The sequence below is a fragment of the Vidua macroura genome, chromosome 5, assembly GCF_024509145.1.
Source record: "Vidua macroura isolate BioBank_ID:100142 chromosome 5, ASM2450914v1, whole genome shotgun sequence".
Lineage (NCBI taxonomy): Eukaryota > Metazoa > Chordata > Aves > Passeriformes > Viduidae > Vidua > Vidua macroura.
The window spans coordinates 25521472-25549054 of NC_071575.1; the positions used below are offsets into that span (position 1 = coordinate 25521472).

The 27583-nt window shown below is 41.7% G+C and overlaps 2 protein-coding genes across 3 annotated transcripts in view; one reads left to right on the forward strand and one right to left on the reverse strand.

The window, feature by feature from the left end:
- The window catches only part of KIAA1549 (KIAA1549 ortholog), a 140749-nt gene extending 124554 nt beyond the window's left edge, over positions 1–16195 (forward strand). For both annotated transcript variants that reach the window (XM_053978118.1, XM_053978119.1), the window contains 5 exons: positions 1229–1462; positions 2385–2437; positions 5823–5968; positions 7822–7976; positions 12673–16195. In XM_053978118.1, the coding sequence (XP_053834093.1) occupies positions 1229–1462; positions 2385–2437; positions 5823–5968; positions 7822–7976; positions 12673–12927 (843 nt within the window). In that variant the 3' untranslated portion in view covers positions 12928–16195. The remainder of the gene's footprint in view (positions 1–1228; positions 1463–2384; positions 2438–5822; positions 5969–7821; positions 7977–12672) is intronic.
- Positions 16196–23349: 7154 nt separating this feature from the next.
- Positions 23350–27113, reverse strand: TMEM213 (transmembrane protein 213). The gene is made up of 3 exons (XM_053978267.1): positions 27035–27113; positions 24760–24813; positions 23350–24265 (listed from the first exon to the last, which is right to left on the reverse strand). Exons 1-3 carry the CDS (start codon positions 27111–27113, stop codon positions 24096–24098), a joined length of 303 nt encoding a protein of 100 aa, XP_053834242.1. The 3' UTR covers positions 23350–24095.
- Positions 27114–27583: the final 470 nt, after the last annotated feature.

Here is a 27583-nt window from a genome sequence, read left to right on the forward strand (position 1 = left end):
ATAGAGTGGAAGACTCAGGTCTTTTTTCTCATCTTTCAAATGCGGCAATTAATTATTAATGATACAGAAACACGTCTTTGTACTGCAGTAACTTGAAACAATTCTAGTGCAATGTCTTGAAAATTAATTTTCTCTCACATCTAAGAAAAGAAAGATGCTGGAGAATACTTCTGTTCAATTGTATCCGCATCACAAACAGTACTTAGGCATCTTTAACCACTTCTAAGCAGATTTCATGAAGCCAAATGCTAATATTGGAAGCCCCTGGACTGTTCTTATCTTTAAAGATGGTTTAATAATTTTAAGAATTTCACTGTTAGCTGCATATGCGGTCAGGTGACTCCGATCTCTATTTCTGCAGTTTCCCTTTGCCTTCAAACATGAGTGTGATGATTTTAATGTCATGCTGCAGTAGAATGAATTATCATCTGAAGCTGTTTAATTAAGACATGGCACACAGCAGGCTCAGCCCCTTTGGCATCTGCAGTGAGACTGCTCAGAATGCTAAGTTCCTAATAAAGTAGAGGCTTGTGCCTCTTGACGACTGATTTTGCAGTCTGCATGCGGTGGTAAGAATGAGCTCTGATAATAAGTCTGCTGCTGTAAAGCTCGTTTAATTTCTTCTCACTGATGAACAACAAGCCCATGTGGTAAGATCCCAGGTAATAATTATGATGCATGCCTAAGGTATTGCTGCAATGAAGCACTTAGATGAATCCCATTCAGGTGATGCACCCAAGTTCAAGCTCCATGCAGGTAACCACTTAGTTCTTTAACAGCTTCCTTTCTGCCTTTTTCTAGGAGGTGATAATTGTTTAATGTTACTGCTGATGTGGTCAGTTATAAGCTAAAGACTGAATTAATTTCTTAGAATTGCAAAAGCTGCAAAGAAGTCAGAGATGTAGGTAGAGCTAATTGGTTTTTTCTGAATGGAGAAATGCTCTCTGCATGACTTCATGACGCGCTTGCAAACCGCAAGATTTCTGTTATAGCTGAGTAACTCCTGCCCAAAGCTCTGCTGCCTTACCTGAGATCAGAGTCCTTCAGATCACACTGAACAAAGTGTTTGAGCTGCTGGTGTTAAGTATGTGCATGCAGCAGCGGGGAGGGTAAGGGCAGGTGCTGTGGTTCTGGCCAAGACAGCATTGCTCAGACTGAAAGCCCACAGTTTGGAAGCTGGCTAGATCTTCTCTGTGGCTGCCCTTCACCTTCCTTCCGTTTCCTCCAGTCCGACCCCGACTTGCCTCCCGAGCCGCAGACGTCATCCTCGGTGGATGTGGGGAAGTTCCCCGGCTTGCCCCCGCACCCGGTGTCACAGTACGTGCCCCCGCAGCCGTCCATCGAGGAGGCTCGGCAGACCATGCACTCGCTGCTGGACGACGCCTTCGCGCTGGTGGCTCCCAGCAGCCAGGCCGCCAACTCCACGGCTGTGCCTCCGCCTGGGGTCTCGGCAGGACAGCCGGTGAGCAGCTGCCGGGCAGGGCCGGATCACCTCGTGGGCCAGCTGGGCAGCAAACGGCGTATTTGGGATGCAGTTCAAAAGGCGTCTCTGGGAAGGGAGTGAGCGCCGCTTGAGCCACGGCCACTGTTGTTGTGCCCTTGCTGTCAGGGTTTAGCACAAATGCGGAATGTTCCTGGTACAAGAATTCAGAAATTACCGTCACCAGATGGTGAACTTGCTTTCTGAGCTGTTTGGTTTGCTTTCCCTTTTCCCATCTCAGCCACAAGAGAAGACAGGAGCTTTCCTTTAGGATGATTTCAGTTATTCTCAGTGAGGATTTTTCACAAGTCAGTCTTGCTGTGTCTGGGAGTCAAACTTTTTTTTTAATATGTGTGGTAGTTCCTATTTTGACAATGAAAAAAATAATGTATTTGGCATAGGTCATATTTTTCAGCAGCATATCCAAAAGCTTTCAGGAATTGAGTGATAGGGAAGCAGTGTTTCTGTGCATGATTTTTTTTTTGATGGCGCACTGAAACACATGGATAATCTTGTAGGTCATCATTTCTGATGAGTCTGAGTCTGTGTTCTCTCTGCTGCAGTCTGCTGTTTGAGGTCAAAAGAGATTTCCAAATGGAAAGCTTGATTTTTTGCTAAGTAGACATTGGAGCAGCTCTTGATCTTCTTCAAGTGAGAAAAAGTATTTCTGAAAGGTTTTTAAATTAAGACTCAGATCACAGAAGAGACTGTAGCCCACTGTAGCAGTGATTCCCAGATCTTCTTGTGCTCCTTTGTTTTGAAAATTTAAGTTCTTATGGCTGCTATCAAGTCCTACATACAGGCTTAGTGATCTCTGCCATTCATCATTTAAAAGGCTGACCGTGGAGTTCCCAAGGTATGAGTTTTGATTTTAATTTGGTGGTTTTTTTCATTCTTCTGACAGAGATACATGGAATTTGGAATGACTCCGCCAACAGCACCAGGTCTCCTACCGAGGTAGCTTTTTACTGATCAAATTATCATTTATTATTTTCCTTGCAATTACTCCAGATTTCTTACTGGCACTGGTATATTATTATGCAAAGTACTGTATAAATGAGAAGTAACAGGAGTCCAGATCCAGTCTTGTTAATTATTTATGAAGCATAAATGACATATGCATGCTGTATGGAATCCAAGCCTCTGTTTAAAAGAAATGTGTTTCTAGCCCTTCAGCTATAGCAAAATCCTTCCAATATTCAGTAAACCACTGAGTATGAGGTTTTGGAGAGCCTGAAACAGTTACTCGGATGCGTGTAATTCTCCCAATACTCTTGCTTTCATCTTGTTTCTGTATCCTCAGGGCAACACTAACACACAACAGCTTTCATATGACTAACAGATTCATTCTATTTTTAACTGAGTTGTGAATAAATGACAGAGCACAGTGACCCTCACAGAGAAAGTCTGCCTTGCAGCCCTATTATTATAAAATCAGGAGAAGAAGAAATTTTCCATCTTCTCCTGCCCTTGCTGCAGGAGAATTGTGTAAAAGGGACACCAGTTGTCCAGGTGATGGTTAATTTCACATTTGGTTTGTGTGTTCTAACCACATGTGAAGTTGGACACTTGAGTCATGGTACTCACTGGGATGAGACTTGTATCACCCTCCCCAGGCTGCTGCAGCCAGGCTGGTAAAATGTGGCCTTGTGCTGCTCTTTCATTACCTTCTTAGAGTTCACCATATGAGATGAAATCCCACTGCTATTCATGTCATTCATTAGGCTTCACCTGAAATCTTTACTGTCTTGGAAATGTCATGGTAAAATAGCTGTGAAGAACTTCATTTATTCTTCTGCAACCTGATTTGGAGAAGACCAAGGAGAAAAGGAGGGGTTTCTAAGCATCTTGCTTAGTTCTTGGCTGGAGGTGACAGTTTGAGTGTGAGTGGAGCATACGTGAAATGGCACACAGTAAGACATGTGTGCTCTTTGTAATTTAGGTTACCTTGAAGATTATGAGCTTTGAGACTGCCAGTGTAAAGCATAACGTATTGCTTGCTACTGAGGAGATTTTTGTCTTTGTTTGCCAGTTACATATTCAGGGAAAATGTGATAAATGAATCATGAAAGTGCTGTAGTCCATGTTAATACACCTGAGCAAGATAGTGTCTTTACAATGTGTTTTTTGTTCAAAAGTTTATCATTCTTTGGCATAAGCAGCCTGAACTTACATAAATTGCAAAAGTTCAAGTGCTGGCTTTGCCAGTGTCAGCAGAGTAAGTTAACAATCTGCAAAGTCATTGATCTGAACAGAAAGAATTCCTCTTAAGTTTTCATTAAAATAGAAAGCTTCCTAAAGCTTGGTCAATAGAAAACAAGTTGTCATGATTGTACAGTGGGACTTATTCTCAAAATCTGAAGCTAATGATAAACAAATTGATAGAAGCAGTGCACCAGCTAGAGGATGGAAAAATAACCTGAGGTCAGTGTGATTAGGTGGCATGTATCATTGTCACAGTCCATTGGGTTAAATATCCAATGCATGGAATACTAGTTGGGTGAGCATAGTGTTCTCTTCTCTGTAATAACACCATCAGCATCTTTAATGGGGTGGAACCAACCTGGGGAAAAAAATTAAATGTAGAAGACCTAGGTCACATAACAGCTAGGCAGTCATAAAGGCACAATGAACAGCTTTTGCCAGAAAATGGGTATTGAATCCTGCAACAGAGATAGATATAGTGAGCTACAGTGGATTAGTTGTGTAAAATTGATTCTTGGAGCAGTATCTCCTGACTTAAATGACTGGAGATAATTTTGGGGTTTTTTTGGATGTGCAAAAATTGAAAGCTGAGTTGCAGTCTGGAAATAGGAAGGAGCACCTTGAAAAGCCTGTATGATACAGGTGCAGAGCTGTATTCTGCTTTTATGCTCTTATGTTGATCTTTGACTTTATAGAGAAGCTATAGCTATCTATTATAAAGAAGATTGAGAAGGCGAAGCCTTGTTAAATGCAAACCTTTCAAGTGCAAACACATCAGCAATAAAGAATTTACTTCCTGTCCTCTGAAAAATTGGCACAAAATGAATACATTTGCAGTAATGTTGAGAAAATATTTTCTTTAGACAACATCAAAAAAATTGTAATAATTCATCAGCTTCAAAATTACAGCTCAACACTGCAGACATAAAGGGCCAGATGATCACATCCTTTATTGATTGCAGTGATTAACATAACAGAAGTGATATTGTTAAACATTACCTACCCATTGAAGCATTTATTTTAACTAGCTTGTGTGGTTAGAAATGGTTTCCTCTGCATCTGCTGAATGGACAGGTGGGGATTGTACGTGAGGGAAGTGGGGAAATTATAGAACTTCCACAATGGGATTGTGGAAGCCCTTTAACCTCCTCCATCTTGTAACACTGCATGCCAAATAGCTGGTACTTTTATTTACAATTACTTGTTTGTGCTTTATTAGGCAATTTATTATGTCAACTTTCTTTGCTATCTGGCTGTCATATGAAGGTGGGTAGTTTTCCAGATAAAGTACAAATCAAGAATAGTCTAAACTAGATGCAGTCACAGGATTTTGCAGTAAAACAAAGGGGTGTAAAATTGAGATCTTGAGGAACAGGATACACTGCAGACTGTAACCTAGGAGGGCTAAGATGCCATTGTGGTAAAAGGCATGGAAAACTCATCCCTAGCCCTCACTTTGTGTAGTTCCATGTGCCTGAACCTGGCTACTTTTTTCACTTTGCTTCATTTCCACTTACACAAAGAGTGAAGTTAGATGGATTACAGTTTCTGTTGTTAACTCTTTTTAGCAAATACATAACAGTCACTACCAGCACCAGCCTGATTGATAGGAAACATTAATTTCAGTATACATTGCATTTCGTCATATGTGCTAATGACAGCTTTGAGTCGTTCCATGAATCTTAAAGAGCATAGCTTTGAAAACTTCCTGAAAAATGATCAGAATACTTCATGAAGTAATTGTTCAGAAAATACACATGTAATGCAGCTTATGTTTTGGTTTAGACCAAAAGTGTGTGCCTAGAAACTCTTTGAGTAGAGTCAGCTTTGTTGCTGAGGTAAGCAGCTACATCACTGCTGAAGTCTTGCTTTTCTATTTTTTTTCACTGAAGATACTTTTTTGCCCCAAGGGGAAAACAAGATCACGAGATCTGTGAACTTTTTTCTCTGCTCTGCAACGTGAAAAACACTCATGTAAAATTTTGTTAAAGCATGTTCTTCAGATATAAATATTTTCCTCAAGTTTGAAGGTTACAATTACATTAAAAGGCATGAAGAACCGCTGTGTGAGGCACACCTACGTTATTGCTTCTAATTAGGGATTTCACTTCTTTTAATCTTGACTCCTTTTCCACAGGCAGAACTTTGGGCCAGGTTTTCTTCAGCCTGCTGAGTTAATGCACGGAGAGCAGCCACCCCCTGAGGTTCAGTATTCCTCCAGGGGGATGTACTCAGAGGAAATGCCATCAGTGGCACGGCCACGACCTGTTGGAAGCACTGCAGGTACTCGTCACTGAAGTTGAATATGCAGTAAAATAACTGAGCTGTTCTTATGCCGAGGTCACCATTAACACGTCATTCTCCTTCAGCTGCTGCATGTGATGTGTGGTCCTTGTCCTCAATGCCCAAAAAAAGATGATCACAAAGTGAGGTTAAGTTTACTTTTCCTAGGACCTTGCAGGAAAAGGAAGTGCATTGTCCCTTTTTTAGTATCTTACAAGCACTGGTTATCACATGTATTTTTCACAAAACCCCATTCGCTAAGAATAGAAAATTCCTTGTTTTAAAGATTACAATGTATGATAACTTTCCATTATGCTGTGGCCTCCTTTTGTGCTAAATGAACTAATTTTTGCATCCCAAATCAGCATGCTAAATAGCAAAAAATTTTAATACTTCTTTACACCTGTGTTTCTTATTTCTCTTTGTAGAATTGTGTGCATTAAAGCAGTATCTCTTCATTTTAGATTTAATTATCTATTTCTGCTGTCCCACATGAAATCACCTTCCCTGATTTGGTTGAGGTAATTTTAGTAGCAGTCACCAATGCTATCATGAATAAAATGGTAACATCACATGGCAGCTAAGCAGCTAACACTTCTAAGAATAAAATATTATATTGCTAAGCAAATGTTACAGTTAATTTTCTCCCAGGTAAATATTTTCTTTCTTGAAAAAGACTGGAAATATGATCATATACTTGTATCTGAAGCCTAGTTTTGATAGTTGCTCTCATCTCCCTGTAAGTGTTAAATGAATGAGAACAGTAGGAATGTAGTAACTATTACAGCTTAATGATGGTTATTTTATTCTCTGAGTCACACTATTGTTTAAGTGTTCATATGTATTCTACTTTAAAGTTTGGGGGTACTTAATATATTTAGTTTCTGTCCCTCAGCATGATTATGTGTAAATACCAAACTTCTCAAATATTGGGGGGTTTTGAGAGAAAATAGGGAAGTGATCTAACCGTCCATCACGTAAATCACACTGTTGTTGTTGTCTATTTCTCCCCTTGTGTACATACACACAGTTTTATGTATCTCTGGGTTAAATGTGTTTCATTTCTAATGAATAAATAAAGTATTAATAGTAATTTTAAGAATAAAAATATAAATGACATTTCCCTGTGGGGGACAATTAATGAAGAAGGAAAGCTGGCATGTTGTTACATATCTCTCGCAATTAATGGTGGCAGCTATCCTTGCATATGTTTGAAAGCAGTGGGAAGGAGGGAAGGGAAGGAAGAGGAGAAAGGAGGAGGTTGGCTTTCAGGCTGGAAGGAGATACAGTATGTTCTGACCTTCTCTTAGTTAAGGACAGCATGGTTTAATATTTAACCACAAAGCAAAGCTGAGAGAAGCACGCTCTTACGTAGTCGTAGTCGTGTATTTTATTCTTCAGAGCCGCACCACAGGAGGCAGTCTGCAGTTAGGGTCTTGCCAGTGTGATGCAAATAAGGTGTGCCACAGCAGCAAATGTCCTCTCTTTGCTGCTGAGTAATTGGCATGAAAGCTTTGCCACAGCTTTCAATAAGCAATGTTTGGAAAGGGCTGGCATGTTTTTGGAACAAGGAGTAGCCCATGTCACAGATGTGTGTATCTCAACCTCTTCTTTCAGTGCAGTGCCATGAAATGCATCACATGCACGTGAACTGCACAAAATGCACGTAACTTTTCTGTCCTTATTCCACACTGACAGCCTTCTTTCTGCTGATTTTTATTAATTGCACAGAAACAGAGCTCCATTTTCTTCTTTGTCTCCTGCTTCCAAGAAAGTTTTATGTTATCATATGTCTGCCCTGCAAACTTGACTGTGTATGAAGATGAAAAAAAAAATCAATATTTGCTTTTAAGGTTCTCAGATACAGCACCTCACTCAGGTGGGAATTGCTAGCAGGATCGGAGGTCAACCAGTGGAGATCCCCTCAGGCAGAGCAGGGCATGGCCAGCCTGGGGGGCCAGGGTGGCCCCAGTATCGTGGAGAGGATGAATGTGCTAGGCGAGATGCAGTGAGTACTGTTACACATTTGCATAGTTTCCAAAGTAGTGATTTGTTTGGGTATTTTTTTCTTGCATTACTGTTTGGAACTTTTTCCCCTCCTGGAATACTTTTAGTTGCTTCTCTGATATTCTTTGCTTTGCTCTTCGAACCCTTGTTAGCTCTTCTGACTTCTGCTTGCTGTTCTTTTCACCTTCGCTTCTCTAAATGCTTTCTCTCATTTTACCCTAACCTTTTTTTTTTCCTCGCTTGAGGCCTTCACCCATTAATTGCAGTTCATCCAGTTCTGCTTCTGAGCTCCAGCAGAGGTGGATACTGCTTTCCATTCCTTCTTTGAAATATGCCTCTGTATTTTGAGATCACTGTCATTAGAAAACATTGAATTAAATTGTCCCAGGCTACCATCCTATTTTGTATGCATAAAGTTCTTTTATCTTCTGTATCAGTGCTAACAGCAGGAGTCAGGACAGCAGAAAAAGGTACATACTTGCACATAAGATGAGGTGTTTCTAAACAAGTTACTTTCCTGGCCTAAGTCAGCAGGATGTGATAAATGAACACATACTCATTTACCTGTGTTGCCCAGGCAGCCATGGTGATTTCATGTTCTTGGCAGCTCTGTTTCCAGAGGTTGACATTTCTGATTCAACCAAATGTGTGAGGTTGAAGATAGTATCTGGCCTTGCCAGGAGAGAGACGCTTGCCTGCTACCAGTCCCTCTTTGGTGCATTTGCATCCTGGAGCAGACTGACCAGTGACAGGTTTATTGCAGTACTCTTTTGAGAGTGACACCTTTATGCTTCTTCTTTTGCTTCTTAGTTTAAACTATCTTTTTCTGGTTTCTTCCTTGAGGAAAGAAAGTGGGGTCTCCTCCTTTTGAATATTTAGGGCAGTGTGTGTTCACACTACTTGACGTTGCTTTGCAGTATTGCATGATCATGACATAGCTTTGCAGAAAGGAAATGCAGCAGGATGGTCTTTAGATTTTGGTGAAATTGAGATGCCTCCACTCCAAATTAGAGGAGCAGCATGAAGTTTTTGAGAACTGTGTGCGCTGTTTGATACTATTCAAAAACTTCAACTGTCAAAGCTGAAAGATCTGTTTCCCTAATTTCTGCTTTCTGTGCTTGAAACTGTGGCATTTGAATACATAATCATGATTTCAGTTTACATCTAAAAGAGCACTTGCATGAGAGATCTTAGTGTCTCGAGTTCCATTTTCAGAGACATCTCTGGGTTACCATTTATAGACCTTTCTTTACATTTGTCTCTCTTTTCTGAATATGGTTTTTCTGAATATGGGTGTGCTCCTGTTCAAGTCATTTAAATCCAGGCTGTTTTTCTTTCAGTTCATCTCAGTTTAAAGATTTCTTCGGCTTTGACAGAACTTTTTGCTCACTGGTTGCTGTAGTTCGTGTGTTACTGCAATATGATTTTTTTTCAATTTGTTTTTTAAAAAACAGGCAAAAGGAGGATATCATGAACTAAAACTTATTTGAATTTGGTGTCATGCAGTTGTAGGAGAGCTCACTCACATATTGCCTGAACTTTCTTTTTCCTGTGAGCATTTTTTTTTAAAGGATTCTTCCCATTTAAAAGCAAACAAAAAAAAAAAAAAAAAAGCCTTGGTCTTGTAGTTTTCTGTAGTTAAATAATTACCTTCACAGTTTGGATTTTTTTCACTGGGACAGGGCTCTAAATTTGTCTTTCCTCGTTTTGGCAATGAGGCTTTACTTAATGATGGTCATGTTCCTTATGGTACACTATTAAACTGATCCTATGCAAACCTTGTCTTACTGTTCCCTCATTCTGAGCAAGTTTCTGAAATTAAACTCTGCATTTAGGAAGATTGAAATCTAGAGCATTCTTCTTGCACACAGACTGGAGAGGGATCTGCATTTGTCTTCCTGCAATAGTGCTTTTCCTTACAGTATCCTCACCCCTTTATTCCTGAAGTCAATACCTGATTTTCTGCTGGAACATGACCTCTCACTTGTACCTCCCAGCCCAAAGCCAGTGTGCAGGGTGCCATCAGTTCACCTTAATTCTTCATCCAGAAGGCCCTGTGCTCATCTGAGCAGCAGAACAAATGAAGCCATTCTTACAGATGGGCTCAGTGCCTTGTGTATCTGCACCTCCCTCCACCACCTGGCATCACCTCCCACCCATCTACAGTCCCCTGGAGCTTTCCACTGTTCTCCCAAGCCTTCCTGCAGGTTTCTAGTGTTTCCCCAAAGATACTCCTACCCTTTCACTCTATTTTTGTACTCAGCTGCCCACTCTAGTGTCTCTAAAAAAATCTCACCAAACTTAGTTGTCTCTCAAGATCCCTGTGAGATCCATGCTGGCTAAGAGATCCAGCAAACCACAGCCTAACTTGACTTTTCTGCCACTCAGAAGCAGATTCAATGATAACAAATAAGGTTGTAACAAATCAGATAATGTCTAATTAGCTAACTCGTTTTGTGAATTGTATGTATCTGTTCATACACTCGTATATACACATGTATGTCTGGGTATATATTTATACATCTGGTTCAGTTGAAATTGGCCAGAGTTCAACAGGTATTAAATGGAGATTAACAGATTTACACTTTCATCTCATAAATCTTCATTCCTTAAGAAGGAAGATTCAATAAAGATATTTTTCGATTGTTTCATATTGCTGTTAATTATCCAGAAGTTTATAGATAAAAATGTAAAATGTATAGATATTATATAGAACTATATATTTTTGCATATATCATATTATATAACATATCTTTGCAGTGTAAAGAAGCTTAAAAAAGAGAAAAAAATATTTCAGCCTTTTTGCTCCTGTTATTTTGCTGTTGTAGGTTAGTAGACGTTAGGTTACTAAACCAATGTGGTATTGAAATTTAACAGGCCTGCTTAATTCTGATGCTATATGTGAAAGCACAGAAACACACCCTTTTCTTTTTCTGAGATATTTAAGAAAACCTTGAACAACCTAGAGTAAAAAACAGCCACTGTGATCATCAGATTCCCTAACTTCGCTTAAGAAACCATTCTTATGGTGATAATTTAGTGCAGTGTGAGGCAGGAGCTGAATCACATAGTGCATTTTAATGTGAAGGTAACCTGAATATAATTTAGGTTGTTGTTAAGACTCATGTATCAAGGAGTGTTTCCTTTTAATATTTTTTATGTCATTTCTTGTCTATGAACCCACGGAGTACTTGTCAGGTTTGCCAACTCTAGACTGCACGTATGAATTAGTTTCAGGTTTCACTGCCAAATGAATAATTCTGAACAGTCAGGAGACCCATTCATTCCTTTCTGATATTGAAATCACCTCTCTTTTATAAGAAATAAGATAGGATGTTATTTGGAAAACCTTTACCTATCATTCTTCTATTAAAGCTTCTTTTCCCCTTAATCTGTCTCCCAAAATTAACTGTGTAAAGGAGGAGTGCTGTATATGAGCTGCACAAGAGACCCAGAATCTATTATTAATTCTACTTTTCACAAAATGGCTTAAATATTATTCATTTGTATTATGAGAATTGTTAAGGAGCTTGCTCCCATGCATTTTTGTGTTCCCTGCACACCACTGCCACTGTCGCTCCAGGTCCCCCATATCCTTCTGCTTTGTAATGTCTTCCTTCCCTTCCCCCTCACTCCCAAATCCTCTTCTAGCTGACCTTGCTGTCCTTTCTTCCCCCATCAGGCTGCTCTCTCTGCTACTCCTTAAGGCTTGTTCCCAGACAAAGGTAGTGCTCACGGACTTGTGGTGGCTGTGGTGAAAGGGGTCCCTGAAAGGGGATTGTGTTGCTTTGCTCCCACCTGTGCGTTCCAGTCCTCTGTGTCCCGTGTTTCCTTCAGGCTGTCTCCCAGCCTTCAGCAATACAAGGCAAGAGGCAACACTTGCTTCAGGGTTGTCAGCTGGAATCTGGATTTTCAAAGTGTGCCTTGTTTGTGTCCGTACTGGGAGTTGCTGCAGTCACCCGGTGTACTGTAAATCCATGCTTTGTTTTAGCGTAAGCAGATTGTCTTGCAGAAGGATGAGCCATAAACTCGGGCTCCTGTTCTCTGTCTCTCTTGCTTTGTTAGAAAGTGTATGTTACTGAACAAAGGCAGAATTAACCCCTTCCTGCCCTGAAACAATGATTGTCCCTAAGCTGGGATAGTGTTTCTCAGATATTGAGTATGGAAAAATCTAATCTTTCAAATCCAAGTAGTTTTCTTCTGCTGCTTCTTCTGTTGACAGTGTCACAGAGTCCTCAAAAGTGTACAGTCTGAACAGGCAAAGCAGGCAGGAAAAGGGAAGGTGGAAATAATATCTCTGCTTATAAATAGTGTGGAGAAATGACAGCCAGGGAAAAAAGTGATTTGCCTGCTGTCTTTTAGGAAGTGGATGGGAGTGGATGGTAAGAGAAGCCAATTCTGTTGATTTCCAGTCCTGTGGGGTTTCTCCCCACCTCCTTCCATTTCAGCTCCTAAACATACTATAGATTGGAAAGGGGATTTCTGAACTTGAGGCAGTCCAACAATTTTGTGTAAACCTGTTGTTTTGTGCTCCATAAGAGACATCACTCATTCATGTAACAGAAGAGCCGTTGCAGCAGATAAAAGCATCTCCATGTTGCTTTCCCCCCCTGTTCTTTGCCTTTTTGCTTTCTTGTCTTTTCTGGGATAATCATGTTTATTCAGAAAATACAATTATGGTTTCTCCCTTTTTCCAGACGCATATGCATGGACACCAAGAATATTCCTCCTCACCAGTATTCCAGATGCCGAGGACTTCAGCCAGGCAGCCCTCGGCACCTCCTGCTCAGCTTCCACACAACAGCCTTCAGGGCCAGGGCCTTTGCTACACCACCAGTTCCACTGAGGACCTCCAGCCAGGTCACTCATCAGCCTCTCTTATCAAAGCAATTAGAGAAGAACTTCTGCGACTTTCTCAGAAACAGACAACAGTGCAGAACTTCCATAGTTGATTTAGCATTCCATTGCAAATCTGCCAGGTATCTGCTTCCTATGGAAGCAAAGACTTAGAGGAAATCAGCAATGTTGTTCTCACAAAGGAAGGAACTTCCACAGCTCTGTTGACAGTACTCTGGAAAAATCAAAAAATGAGAATAGTAAGGAGAGATGGGGGACAAACAGGAAAAATCATCAGTGTCATCACAAGTAATATTAATTAATCTGCTAATATTACGGTGCTCCTCTTCTCTCCTTACACTCATTCAGGCTAACATATAAATAAAACCATAGGTCAAGAACTCGGTACTCCAGCAACAACAACAAAAAAAATGACAGGAACTATCTCCAAGAATGATAGACTCCTTTTTCTAAGGAAGTAGGTGAAGTTTTTAATGAACATTTTGCAAGAGATTACAAGTATTCTTATCTCTCCAGTGCTTATGGGGAACTGGTTTGTGTTGCTGTTCTGGAGGATTACAAACTGTATCAACTCAAGGGTCTTGAAGGTCCAATCTCGCATAGGAATCACTTTGGTTGTCAGGAACAATGGGACTACTTAGAATAAAAGTCTTTATGAGTTACTTGTATTAAACTGGAACGATCATTGTTACAGCTCTGTGGTTCCGAATGGAGCTACCCTCTGCACTCTTCCTTGTTTTCCTTCTGGTGCTGAAGCTTCAAGTGTTCCTTCATCTTCAATGTTTGCAAAGTGAAACATTGGCCTTGTATAATTAAGAAAATATTTGTAGACTCATTCAGGCTGCAAAAGAAAGCAAAGCATCCAAACAGGAAGGGCTTGGTACCTAATTTGTTTAAAAGTTACTGAAAACTGGAAGGGGAATACTCAGCCACATTTGAATTTGGGGAAATGTGTGTGTATATCTTTGAAAAACCATATTTGCATACTAAATGCTCTTGCAAGACCAGTGATAAACCATTGCCACTCTGTAGTTTGCTTTGTGGACAGAAACCAATCCAGCCTGACTGGTACAGGGTCACCAGCATTATGTTATAAATTGATGTCCTAAATCATTGCTTATGTTTGGATCTGAATAATTTTAGTGGAAGTCAGTGACAGTTTAGAGCATTAACATAGGCTTAGATTTGCAGTTTTGAGACAGTTTCTATATTTATACTTGTTTCCACTGTCCCTTTGGACAATGGGTAAGCATTATCCCCATGGTAAGAATGGTACGTGCCATGGAACTGTTTGTTGCTGTTTTTTTCAGAGTTTTTATTTAAAATTAGCTATGAATTTACTAATATTGGCCATTGCATAACTGTAACTGACATAATACACACAGACATTTTGCTTAAGTCACGATTGGTTGAAGTGTTTTCATTTTCAGGTCAGAGTGAACTAAAGCTACTAAACAGGCACAGAGATGGAGGGCAGGCTCAGTGTTGGTGAGGAGGCTTGGGAACCCTACCCTAGGGCAGTGGGCAGCAGGAGAATTAGGTGCTGCAGTGCAAACACGAGCAAATGGCTGTGGTCAGGGGTCTGAGGAACAGAGATTTGCCAGAGAGAGCACTGGGCAGCCAGGCAGGGGCTGCGTTTGCCTCTCTTACTGGGGCAGAAATGGCAGTGGTGAAGTACAGGTACCATAACACCAGTATGGTGTGGTGGTCCTTGGCTACCACATCTGCTCCTGGCTCCAGTGTACGGTTCAATAAGGGCAGCAGCACTAACTCAGACTGAAATTAAAACAGCTGGGAGGACATGGTGGAAGAAGTTCCCTCCATACCTTACTCATGAAGTGTGTCCATCATACAGCCGAAACCAAAACCTCAGTTGCTTGCTGAGGTGGGAAAAAAAGGTGGTATGTTTCCCTCTTTGCTAGGAAGCTCAGTTATTTTTCTGTTTACCTATGATCGTCAAAAAACTGTATGAAACTATTTTGAGGGACTTAGAGTAATGAAGCAGTATAAATTAATTTCCAGTTCCCTGGCCTATGTGTAAAGCCCTCATGGGCACCAGTTGAGGTTTGAAAGGAATCAACACCAGCATGGTTCTAACAGCAGTACCAACAGGTCACTATGATTTGAATTTTTTAAGTTTTTTGTGTGATAATTCTAGGATAAAAATAAACATTTGTTTTCTGCCAACTTTGTAAACATGACTGTTGCCAATACTTCTGCAAAATGCCAGGTTTTGAAGAATGAAGAGTGTATCAGGCAGTGTTCATTTGGTCGTTTTGACAGCACTGAAGACTGACTGTTGCTAAGTGGTCCCATTAAAGCTATCTCTTTCAGACCCCACGTCCTTCTCCAGTTTAATTCTGTAGTGAGCTCAGAGACTGATGCTTATAATCTTAGCACATTATTATGACCTCATTTCAAGAAAATGTGGTCTTCTAGGAGGTAAATTAATTTTGTCTGGTTCCAGCTATTTAAGAACAATATCTTCTCCGTGAAATGAGAGCTTTGAAATTTAGAGGTACTTAAGCCATTTCTTATTAATTTTTTTGCTTGTGATGGTGATGCGGTTGTGAAATTCCATCTTCTTATATTTGGATGTGTATAATTTCTCTTTTCAGTCCCTAATCTTGTGAAGAACACAAGACAAATACTACTTGTAAATAAAAGATGCTTTCTGATGAAGGAAACCCTCTTTAAAACTTTCAACAGGATAGTAAAGTATAAGAAGTCAGAAAGCTGTGTTTGGAAGTTATGTTCTCAGATTGGCTGGAGACCTGATCCAGTGTCCAAAAAATTGGTATGGCCTAGTCTGTATCCTCATATAGGAAGAAAAGTAACACCAGTTACCAGCCACCAGTTCCAAGAATGGCTTTAACAAGGGAGAATCCACATTTTTTGCAGCTAGAGGAAAAGCTGGTTTTTTTCGTGTGCTGCAGAAGGATTCTGTGGAATGCATGTGCCAGAATGTGTGTTTCCACTTGGAAATTCTGGGGGGACAAAATCTGCAAGTTTCTGCATCCCCATGTGCTTGAGTTCTTTAGCCAATTTTTTTTTTTTTTTTCATTGCCCTATTAAAAGGCTGGAGGGGAAAACCAAACAAACCTTTTTTTCCTGAAACTTAAAGTATCCTATATTTAAGTATCTGTTAATGAATCTCCTGGTTTCTGAAATCACCGATCAGATGAAAAGTTGGTACAGACACAGAAAGCTGTTACCAACTGTTGCATCCATTTCCATGACTAAACCATCTGGTTCATGGAATCCTCGGGTTCTTCCTTTTCTTCACAATTTTCCTTGGCATTTGTGTTTAGTCTATGTTTAGTTTGGCATATAAAAGAACTTGGCAAGATGAGAGCTACATAATTCAGCGTGCTTGGTTTCCTTTTCGTGGCCAGAATGTTGACCTCCAGCCCGCTTCTTGATTATTTTTGGAGCTAAGTGAAATGTTACAGTTATTTTTCATACACTCAGTGTGGAAGGTGGGGCATGCTTCAGTACTATAAAATATTCTCCACCAGGATGTGACATGTGGTCCTGCCAGTACTGGGCTGTGGGCTTTTGACTCAGGGGAGAAAACCTTGCTTTTAGGAGGAACGAATTGCATAGGTGCTGGGCTGGAAATGTTAAATGTGGCCACTTTGGAGCAGTAAGTGGAATCTGAGTGACCCTTTGCAATGTACTGTACTTGCAGCGGTTTGGATCAGGCTTCTTTCAGTGGTTGGGGAGCAGCAGTGTCAGCCAAGGTCTGTGTGTATCACCCTGCACACCGGCTGGTGTGGTGCTGGCTACCCCAGTATGATGCGCATTTATGGACACAGGTAAATAGCCAGAGTGATCACCCAGAAGTGTATGTTCCTACAAGCCAGTGCCTCTAAACTGGACCATGAACAGCAGGGTTATGGCATTATCTTAGAAAGAGGCTGTGTGCAGCCATCGTAACTTCCCAAGAGCCACAACAGCTCACACTGTTGTTGTTGTTGACTCATGGCTTGACAACGCATTTGGTGGATTACATAAGGAAGCTCGGTGTATAGTCAAACCCAAGGGAAGCCACCAGTTTTGTGATGTGCGTGACAGTAGGCAGCTGAACTCACTTTTTAAACTTCTGTCCTCACTACATTCCTCACTTTTCCAGCTATCATAGTTTCTAGCTCAAGGAAGAAATGTGCATTTTCTGTTGCATGCCTGAACTAGTAGTTCCCTGTGAACAGGTGCCAGTCCTTGAAAATTCCCTCTTTTGGCCAAGAGATTTGAAGTGGCAGGATGAAGAACATATGTGCCTTTGAAGTAGGGGCATTTTGTGGGCCATAATTTTGCAGATGCAAAAAAATAAATGGATTAAAAAAAATAGCACCAGTTTGGTGTGTTCGGAATATGGACAGAAAGCTGGAAATTGATTAAAAAGAAAAAGGATGACATCTGATTGTCAGAAGGCAGAGGGCAGCAACCAGGTCTCCAGGACCACCTGTGACAGTGTTTTGTAAAGAGAGACGAAATGTTAGGGATTCCCCCTGGCCCCACTCAAGCAGAGTCTATGACAGCCCCTCTTTGAAGTCCTTCACCACTTGCAGTGCTGGTTTGTATGGGTGAGGAATGTCTTGCATCAGTGAGACTCCCAAAAACAGTTCACCATGGCTGTGGAGTTTCTCCAGGACTGTTTAGATGTGCCTAGAGACAAGCAGCAGCTTTGAATCACTTAAATGTGGAAATCAAAATCCCGTTCCCTTTTGTGGAGGGTATGTTTTTCCCTTCCTGTTAGATTTTATTTAGAAGTGGAGGAGACAGCGTGGGGATGTATTCTGCTGTCCCAGTAGACGTGTTTCAGTGGGGGCAGAGCAAGTTCAGCCTGTGACATAGGATTGGCAGGTCAGATCCAAGCATTGCTCTGCATGTTGCCCCTAGCTGCACCTGCATGACTTCCACTGGAAACCATGTAGTCACATGTATGCTTTGGAAAAATTCATCCTACAGATTCTTTGGTGCAGTTTGGGGTGCACTTGGGGAGATGTTCTAGCTTTGCCATACAAGTCCCAGGGTGAATTTACTTACACAGTGTAAGAAACTTGAGAAGCAACAATCCCATGGAGTTGCACTGCCTTTTAAAAGATACTTTTCTGGAGTAGAGCTGCAGTCCCATGAATCCCACTGAAGACTGATAGATTAAAAAAACAAACTACATTAGTATTAGGAAATATACACATTTCTTTGCACTTTGTAGTTTGTAGAGATGGAATACTTTGTCTTGATTTTATGTTACTTGGTACCTTTTACATATTAAATAGTTTTTTCCTTTGTAATGGCCACTCCTGTTTAGTTTTGAGTAGTTCCTACTCCATAACTGGAAGTTTGTGTTTAGGCTGTTACATCCAAACTGGAATAAAGTATCGGCACACTTGAACAAATGCTCTGAAAAATCTTCTGAAACTAACGCTAAACCTCCTTGGATCCCTGACATGGTGGCTTTCAGGTTCACTTGCAGAAATCCTCTTACTGCTACTTGTAGAGTAGGTGAAATGAAGTGAGAACTAAAGAGTTGAAAGACGAAAATTATTGGCTTACATTTCCAGATATATTCAAATATACACGCTTCTTCGGAGCTCTGTAGTGTTCCCAGGAAGACTTCTCAAATATTTCCATCCCAAGGCTTCTTGGAAGTTGGTTTCCTCATCCAGGCTGTTGGAAGGTTTTAGTGCATGATTTAAAAGCAGTAGCTGCATATTGTTTGTGTTTCAGGAACAGCTCTTTTGTATTCAAGGAGAATTAATGCTATGTTATATTTGGCAATGCACAGTGTTCTTTTGGTCCTAAAACACAGATCTGAAAGAAACTTGACTAAAGAAATAAAAATTTTAAAAATACGTGATGATGAAAAAGCAGAAAGCTTTTATCCGTTGACTTAAGGAAATAGGAGAAAGAGCTGTGGATTTACCACTGTCAGTGATTCAGAATAGTCACCAAATATGAAATATTTCCAATTTAGTGCAGTACAGGTGATCTAAGCATCCACAAACTTCTGGACTGATTGCTGGATTTGTGTCCATGCAGTCCTGGATAAAAGGGTTTCAGGTAAGTTGCTTTGTATTTTGCAGGGAACACTCCCAGACAATTTCCATGGATGATTTTGATCCTGACAATTATTTCTGTCTTCGGGCTAGATGATGGCACAGGAGTCTCCTGTTTTGAAGATTTGTAGATGTGCAGCCATGTATTATTTACATCACTGCTACATTTTCCTGCACTCCACTGCCGTGTGGAAGAAAATTTGCTGGGGTGCTGGGAACTATGCTCTTGTTTTTGCAGAGTAGAACTGGTGAAGTTACAAGAAGTTTTTTTGTCACTTCCAGCAGACAGCATCATTGACATAACACTGCCTACAATAGTCTTGCTCTGCCAGGGAGTGCCCTTTCCTGCAGCTGAAAGAGCACTCAATACTAGTGCCAATGGGCTTTATTTAGTCTTCTCAGGGAGGAGGTGACCTCTCTTAGCTAACATTGTCATGTCTGCATAGGATGTTAGCATTGCTCAGCTAAAGCATGGTGCTTTCTTCATGTATTTGAGCCCAGAAGGTTGCTGCATTGGAACTTGCATAGTTTTGAACTGATCTGACTTACATACACAATGTGTTGAAACACCATGAAGGGGGAACAGTCTAATCGAGGTGGGGCTTTGCACGTGTCTCCCTTCTCCCATTTAGACAAAGCAGACAGAGTTGTGGAAAACCTGAAGAAGTACTTTAATTTTTGCTCCAGAAGTCACACTGTCAAGGTCATAATGTCAAACGGACAGGAAAAGTCACGAGTCTCTTACAGCTATTTTTTTTTTTTTTTCCAAGCAGTTTGCAGACTTGGGAGACAATAGTGCATTGTTTATGTCGTGGTTTATTTCTGGCTGGTTTTTGCAAACTAGGAGTTGGAAATTAGCTCACTGAACATATTTGATGCTGGGACAGAAACCTGCAGTGAGCTTTGAATTCTACCACAGATGCCACAAAATAAGCAGAATCTGGAATGTAAGGATAAGAGAGGGTGGTTGCTTCCCAAGATTGCCTATATTCCATTCCTTGGCAGCATTTAATGAAAGTAAGTTTTTGAAATCCTAGTTTTTCTAATTACTTTTATCAAAATTCCTACAGAGTCCCAACACAGAGCACCTTTTCTTACGAATTTAACCTCTGTCTTGTCTATGTGTGTCATGTGAGTAGGGAGCCCAGATGCTTGCCAGTTTTCATTCCTCTTGTGATTTGGCAAAGTGTAATCATTGTAAAGTGCAATTGCTTAATATGTAGTTCATTCACCAAAACCCAAGGATCAAGGCAGTGAGTAATGTGAGTCATTACTAGAGCAGTGGTACCTGAAAAGAGGAAGAGTCATGCATCAAGTTCCAATCCATTTAGTCTCAAATTCAGAATTGTTTAAAAATCACTAGTTGGATGTGATTGATATTATCTCCGGGCAAATTAAAGCAGTTACCTGCAATGCTGTGCTGCTGCTTTTCTCCTTTGTTATTAAAAGTGCTGCTACATGTCCCCAGTGCTGTGTTTGTCTGAAACACTTGCAGACCAGCAGCTTTCCCAGGTGCCATCTGCATCTCCCTTCCCTTTCCAAGCACTACATATCTTCATGCCTGAGATTCAGAAACTTGGTGCAGAAAATAGGAAGAACTCTGCTGATATGGTCAGAAATGCTGTGGTTCAAATTTGTGAATTTTATTCACACTTTTTTTTTCCCAGCCATCCAGGTTTCAACAATTTTCTTGGTTTTCTTTGTACTAAATCATAAGAGCTGGATTGGATTTTTTTTCCTCCATCTCATTCCAGTGAGGAACCTTTTGGTCCTGGACAGACAATAACTATTAACATTTCCATCATCATCTGGAGCTATCACCTTACTTTTTAGATGTTTGGAGATTTGCAAGTTCCTACACCAGCTCAGTGCCACGAGGTTGTATGTAGCAGTCTGATGGCACCCAGATTTAACACAAAAAGGATTTATGCATGCTGATAAATCAGTGGTTATGCTTTGCCTCCACGGTTTCCTGTGGGAACAAAAATGACAGGCTTCCTGAATTACAGTGAAAAAAACCCCAAAGAACAAAACAAGGCATGTGCTGGATGTTTGTGTAGCTCTCTTGAAGTCAGCAGGGGTTGGACAGCATTGCACTGGTTGGGCTCTACAATGAGAGGTATTAAAACCTGAGTGATATTATTAAAAGCATGAAATAATACACAAAAAATGAGAACATCAGTCTGCAGCTCTGCTCATGGACCACTTTTATAAGGCATTGTACTATACAGTCATGCATATTTAACTTGCGCATTTGTATGTTTAATTTGTGCATCAAAACCAGACCACAGCCTTCAACTGTGACTCAATTGCTCTTAAAAGAGGGGTTGTAACACACAACCAGTGCTCCTGTGTGTTCCCTGGCTAAAATTATTGCAGGAAATGTAACAGCAGACTACAGATCATCTTTACATTTTAGAAATCAAGTATGTATAATCCATTTCTGCCTACTAATTTCTGTCCTTATATCAGTCTTTCAAGTCTTTCAGATGCAAATTTTTAAATCAGCATTTTTTATAACTGGCCAAGCCCCTGGAGCACTGGCAACAACATCATTAGGGCTTTTCTCCTCCTTTTGCTGAGTGGGTTGTTTTTCATTGTATTTGTGATTGCCCATAGGATCGTACAATACATAGTGTGTACCTCAGAGAGTCCCTTTAAAATACTGCTTTGGGGGTTTGCCCTGTATTATGTGAAAACAGATAAGATGCTTACATTGATAGCCTTGGAGCCTGTGGAGCACTGCCACCTTGTTTAGGGATCCCAGACACAAGAGTGAACAGCAGTGACTTCATGAGATTCATTACAGGACTGAGTTTTTTTGAGTGACTCCATCAAATGACTTGAAAAGAAGCAGCTGTAGATCAAATCTGACAATGTCAGATGTCGGAGTAGGTGATGCAGGAAGAAACAACCTTGTCATATCAGATCAGAGGTTTACAGGTCACTGATCTAGAAAAAGTACACATTTTACAGCAGAAATTTATCTGTGAGTTGTATTCCATTTTTATACCTGATTTTGTGGTGACTTGGGTATCACCTCTGAACACAGGCACACAAAATCCTTGAGGGCACTACATTATATGACAAAATACAGGTTTTTTTTCCTTTTCTCCCCCATTTGGTTGAGCTGGAAATCCTGAAAGGAAACTGCAAGAAGCAAAGCTTGAGGTTTAAGTCTACTACAATCCTTGAGGATAGCTGCACTATTTTGGAGAGTGTGAAGAATGAACAAACTGTGCTTCTAAAGGCAGACTTTAGGAAGCCCCACAGTTGCCCAGTTGTTGTGCAGCTCTTTGTGGCTGTTGCTCTCGTAGGAGATCTAGAACTCGCATCACATGCTAAAAACTCAAAAGACATGCAAAAGCTGTGAAACACATCCCCTCAAAGATGAAGAGCGGTGCCATATCCAGTGGGCACTTCTGTGTTCCCAACTGAGAGAAATGCCCATCAGAAGAGATCTGCAGAAGGCAGACATAAAGGCAGTAAGTGGAGATTTTTTCACAGTATCTTTCACATTGCTTTCAGACCAATGAACATTTTCTGTTATTAAAATTAATATAACAGGAAAAAAAAATATGTATGTAGGTGGAAGATTTGTAGTACATGAGTGATTGCAGTGGTTTATCTGTCAACTCACTCTCTTTACATTTTGGTATTGACTGAGAGCCCTTTGTTTCTGTAAGTTTGTATATAAATGAGACAGAGTTTGTTGTTCTGCTTGGTTGTTTGGGTTTTTATGGAAAGAAATTGAGTGTCTCCAACACTGAGATTTGTGTGAAAATTACTTTTGTTTTAATTGCTGTATATTGAAATAACGAGAATTAAGCCCTTCCCTTTCAAAACTTATTTTCCTGACATGGACATCTCTGTTCAGCATTTCACCCTGCAAGAATTTTTGTCTGAAGTGATAGTAGTGGTAGGGAAGGTTGTATTTTCTTTCCTCAGTGTCTAACTTGTCCCTGTCCCTCTTGATGGGGGCTAGTTGATGAGGGACAACTGCCCATCACTTTGAAGTGGCCAAATTGTCCTGATCAAAGTGTTAATAGTGCCAGAATCAGTTGGAAGAGTCTTAAACTGATGTCTGTCATTTCTCACGCATAAAGTTACATACTGATGAGCTGATGGGAGAGTATAATTATTTCTAGCAGATAAAGATCTCCAATGGTGCTTTTTAAATTTAAAAGTAACTTTTTATATTTCATTTCAGTTGATCTCTAGCAGGTTTGCTAACCTTGTGTAGATCTAGGTAGGTTTAATTCTGATTTATTGTTTTAATAACAGATAGAAATAAAACTGGTGCAACTGCACCAAATCAGAGTTTGCAGAGAGGCAAACCCTCCTGCATGAATATGTCTTCTGGGAATCCTGTTTCTAACAATTCATAAGCTTTATCCATATAAACCAGTCAGTGAGAGTCTTTTGATCAATAAGAGTGTTTATTATCATCTCGGATAAATAGGAACAGTTTTGTGCATGAATTGGACATGCTGGTTTAAACCTGCTTGCCACAGATCAGCTTGGCTTAGTTTCTCAGGCAGGTGGAAGCTGAATAAATACAACCAACATTCAATTCCTGTAACACAGTTCATATCTAAATGGCTCTGAAAAATGAGTTTTACTTTCAAAGCAGCCCAAACCACCCCTAAGTTTCCATAAGAAACTCTTCCCATGAATCAGTTAATAGACTTTTAAATATTGTAGGTTAGTGAGTGAGAAAGACTCAGTAAAGTCATTTAATTATTTCACTTAGTGATGTAACCCAGCCTATAGCTTAGTAATGGCTCTGGTAATGTTGATGCTCCAGAAAATAGCTTTATTTGCCCACTTTCTGTGTCAAACCCAAAGGTCATGCACCAGGTTGTCTCGGGGCAATGTGCTATATAGGGTGGTAACTGGTCCCTCAGCCTCTCCTGCTGTGCTCACAGCAAGCACGAGAGGGCTCAGGGAGAAGTGGGGGTTTTTGCACCATGGCATGTATGTGGTGGCTTGCAGGGACTTGCCTGCTTTACACCTTGGCTGGCAGCTCCAGCCTGCCAGAAAGGGTGAAGCCTCAGCAGCTGTCCCGCTTAGATCTGGCCTTTTTTGGCTGAAGGTGTTTTCCATTTCTTTTTTGTTTCTTAGCAAGTGTTTGAAATGCTTTGTCAGTCTGCCTGCACCTCGCTGCTCCCCAGTGCTGCTGTTTGCTGGCTTGCTCTGCTTCAGGCCACCAAGTATTTGGGTTCATCAGGCCGGAGTTTCAGGATCTTGTCCATGCAGAGCAGGATGAGGGTCAGAAACCAGAGGCTCCAGCCGACGGCTGCTGCAATCCACCCGTAGTCATCCATGCCCGAAGGGCAGCATGTGGCCGCTTGCCTGCAGAAGTTCACGTCTGATGGAGGAGGAATGACATGAGCTCACGGGAGGCCAAGTACGTGACAGGTTTCCTTTACTAGAGAAGGCAGGTGACTTCTGCCATATCACTCTGCCTTGGCATCTCTCCCCTAAACCTGGCTCTTTACTTGGTGGATGACTCTGGAGTAGTGGTGGGATCTCGGGTTGTTTGGGGCTGGCTGTTTGGGAAGGACCTCATAGGACAGGGGAAAGAGGCGTTCTTGGGAACCCATATAAGGCCTACAGGCAGTCTGGCAGGGAGCTTTAGGACACAAATTAGCTATCAATTAGTCTGTTCAAAGCTATGAGTCTGTGACAATGTACTTAAGATATCATACCATGACAGTGGAGAAGTCTTAGAAATGCATCCTAGAGGTTGACCCACAATGGAAGGCTTGAGAAGAGATAAATCCCTTTCCAGGGCAGCCCCTCAGTCACTGTGTAGACTCATCACCTAACTTTAACAGGTAGAAATGATTTATGAAGACTTACTAAGACATGGTGGTTCATACTCAGTTGTTGAAACATTGGAGATGTCTTCAGCTGCTGCCAGAAAGAAAGCACAGGAGAAAAGGTAAGTTGGATTAGAAGAGTGATGTTTGGCATCAAGCAGGAAAATCTGAAAGCTGTAGGCCTTGTAGAGGTCTGTAGGATGGAAACAACTTGAAGAAATTAAGTTCCTGCCCCCAAACATTGCTGCATTAGGATATGCTTCCTTATCCCACCACTTTTAACACCAGCTCCAGAGACTTGCTCTAGCAGCATCTCTCAGGAGCAGGTGAATCACTGCACCTCTGCCTTGGTGTGACCCTGGCTGAGCCATTCTCTCAGAGCTCAAACTGTCCTTGCCCAGGCTGCAGGGGCAGAATGAGCAAGCACAGAAAGGGGAGACACCATTCAGTGGCAGGGAGAGATCCATGGCCAGCAGGCTGTACCTCTGCCTCCTTTTGCCCTTAGAAAAATCCCAGGGTGCACAGGAGTCTGGCAGAGCAGAGGGCTGAGCCCACCTTTGGGGAGCCTCAGCAGGTTTACCAAGGCGCCAGTGGGAAGCTTTGGCTTTGCTGTAGGTCGGAGCATTTGAAACAGCTCTGGCTGGACTCCGGTTCATACCAGCATGGTAACCAGGTTGGAAAATACACCATCCAGAAATAAGTCACAAGGGAGAGAGGCCTGGAGCTTTGATGTAGGTTTTGCCTCCTTATCCTGCTTCCTACCCAGAATCAGCACACACACACACTGACACACCTCTGTAGCTGGTGTCCAGCTCTCCAAATGTGCACATGGTGTCACAGGCCAAACCCTCCTTAGTCCTCCTACTACCACCTTGCCTCTGAGCCTCAGCATGCTCCCTGCAGCACTGCTATCAGACCAGGACAGCTGCAGGATGCCTGCAGGGGTAAAAACACAAGCTGCACTGGTCCCTGTGCATCAGCATCTGTCTGTCCCCTGCTGCAGAAGGAAGCCAGGGAAACACCTCTTCCTGTGCTGCCATGAGCAGCACAGTTCAAGTTCAGCCAGGTAGAGTATGTCCTGCACAGACAGATGAAAAGTGGCCTGGGGAGGCTCTAGCAGTGAGGACTCCTGCTGCATGGAGAAGCTTTAATGTGCTGCTGGTCCACAGACCAGGCAGAAGCTATGAGAGAACTATTTCCAGTCAAGCCATCACTCTGAGCTGGTAATTTGGAATGTACCAGAGAAAATCAGCTCCAGCTTGATATCACCAAAGACTGCAAAATAATAGCTCAGGTTTATTTTCAGCTGAAGAAAACAGAACGGAATGAGACACATTTGACCAAAGATTTGCTTTGAGTTTGGTGTTTTCCAAGTAACAGCAAATAAACTGAGGTTGTCCTGTGGGACATGTTCCCCTTTGGGTCACCTGCTGTTACCTAGCTCTGAGTTTTGAGCTGACCCATCATCAGCAATACAAGAGCTTTCCCTATGGCCTCTGCCATGCTCAGAGTGGGCCCCTGGGCAACCTGCTTCAGGGAAGGGTCTGAGTATTTCCCATTCTTTCCCCATTCTTCTGTCTGATTCTTGTAGGATTTGCAGAATGACCTTGGCCAAGCCTATAATTTGTTTTCTCAGTTAATAAGTACCTCACAGAAGCACTGGGAAGAATCATTAAAACCTGCGTGTGACCTGTGGAAGGAAATACTGCAGAATGCCAAGTGCTGGTTTGTGTTTTTAGATCTTGCAGCCCAAAGAACAGGTTGTCAAAGCCAGCCCATCTTTAAACAGCTGGCAGGTCTCATTTGCTGCTGATATACAATAGCCTGGTGGGAAAGGAGCAGCTCACAGGTCTCATTTACATTTAATTTTGGTTTCAGGCAACTTCGACAATTAAGGTGGCACCAAAGCCACATTTTCTGCAAAAAGCTTGTAATGAAAGTTAAATCAGACTATTTTGATCTTAATGGGTGATATTGCAGGTGGTCCTTTGCCTCAGCAAGCAGGAGAAGGCCAAGTAACTGTGGCTCCTGTCTCCTTGCCGTTCAGTGGAGCAACCTGCAACTCAGTCACATTTACAGTAGCTCTAAAAAACTGGCAAAAGAACATCCCTGTACTGTGATGCTGTGATCAGTCATGTCTAGTAATTCTCATCAGCATTCATCATTCCAGCTCTTTATACTTTTTAGGTGAAGCAAGGGAGTGCCCCTTATTTTTAAAGAACAAATTACTGTCGGTGGGCAACACATGTAGGTATTGAGAGGAGCGGGGGAAAAGGGCAGGGTATCAAAACTGGAGCATAAGAGAAGAGAAATACCTGCTGAGCAGGAATCCCAGAGGGCAGCGGTGAGGAAAAGCACAGCAAGGGCTGCCCAGGGCTCACAGAAGTGCTTCATGCCGAGGGTCCCGCTCCCACTCGAGTGTCCACACAGAGCGGGTCGTTGTTGCTGGCAGATCTGCTGCAGCAAATCCTTCTATGAGCTCAGGGAGCCGCTGTGCTGAGCAGAGGGTGGAGCAAGGGAGCTTCCGCTGCTAGGACCTTGAACTTTCCTGCCACAACCAGGTGAGGAAAGAGCAGGGCTCTGACCAAAACAGCTTCAGTGGGAGGTGGATACCAGGAGGTGGCCCCTGAAGGTTAAGCCTGAAGGTTTCTCCCCAGGATATGCTGCAGCTGGAAGGAGGATAGGCTTCCAGACCCAGCCCTTCCCAACAGGGTCCCAGGCAGCTTCTGTCTTTTGAGTCTCTTTTTGGCCCTGTGAAGATGGTTTAATAGAGCTGGAAAGGAGCAGAGGATTGGAGCAGAGGCTTTGTCTATCAGTTTGGCTATTTTCTTCTGCGTGTTCACTGGCTTGACTTCTGCAGTGAT

What these genes read in the sequence shown, in the direction of transcription:
- TMEM213 (XM_053978267.1), bottom strand. Translation starts at nt 27,113, where the DNA reads ATGAAGCACTTCTGTGAGCCCTGGGCAGCCCTTGCTGTGCTTTTCCTC. An exon ending in CTGGGATTCCTGCTCAGCAG is followed by an intron (nt 24,814 to 27,034) that starts GTATTTCTCTTC and finishes TCTTTCTGGCAG; the next exon opens with CAGCTGAAGACATCTCCAAT. An exon ending in GTATGAACCACCATGTCTTA is followed by an intron (nt 24,266 to 24,759) that starts GTAAGTCTTCAT and finishes CTCCTCCATCAG; the next exon opens with ACGTGAACTTCTGCAGGCAA.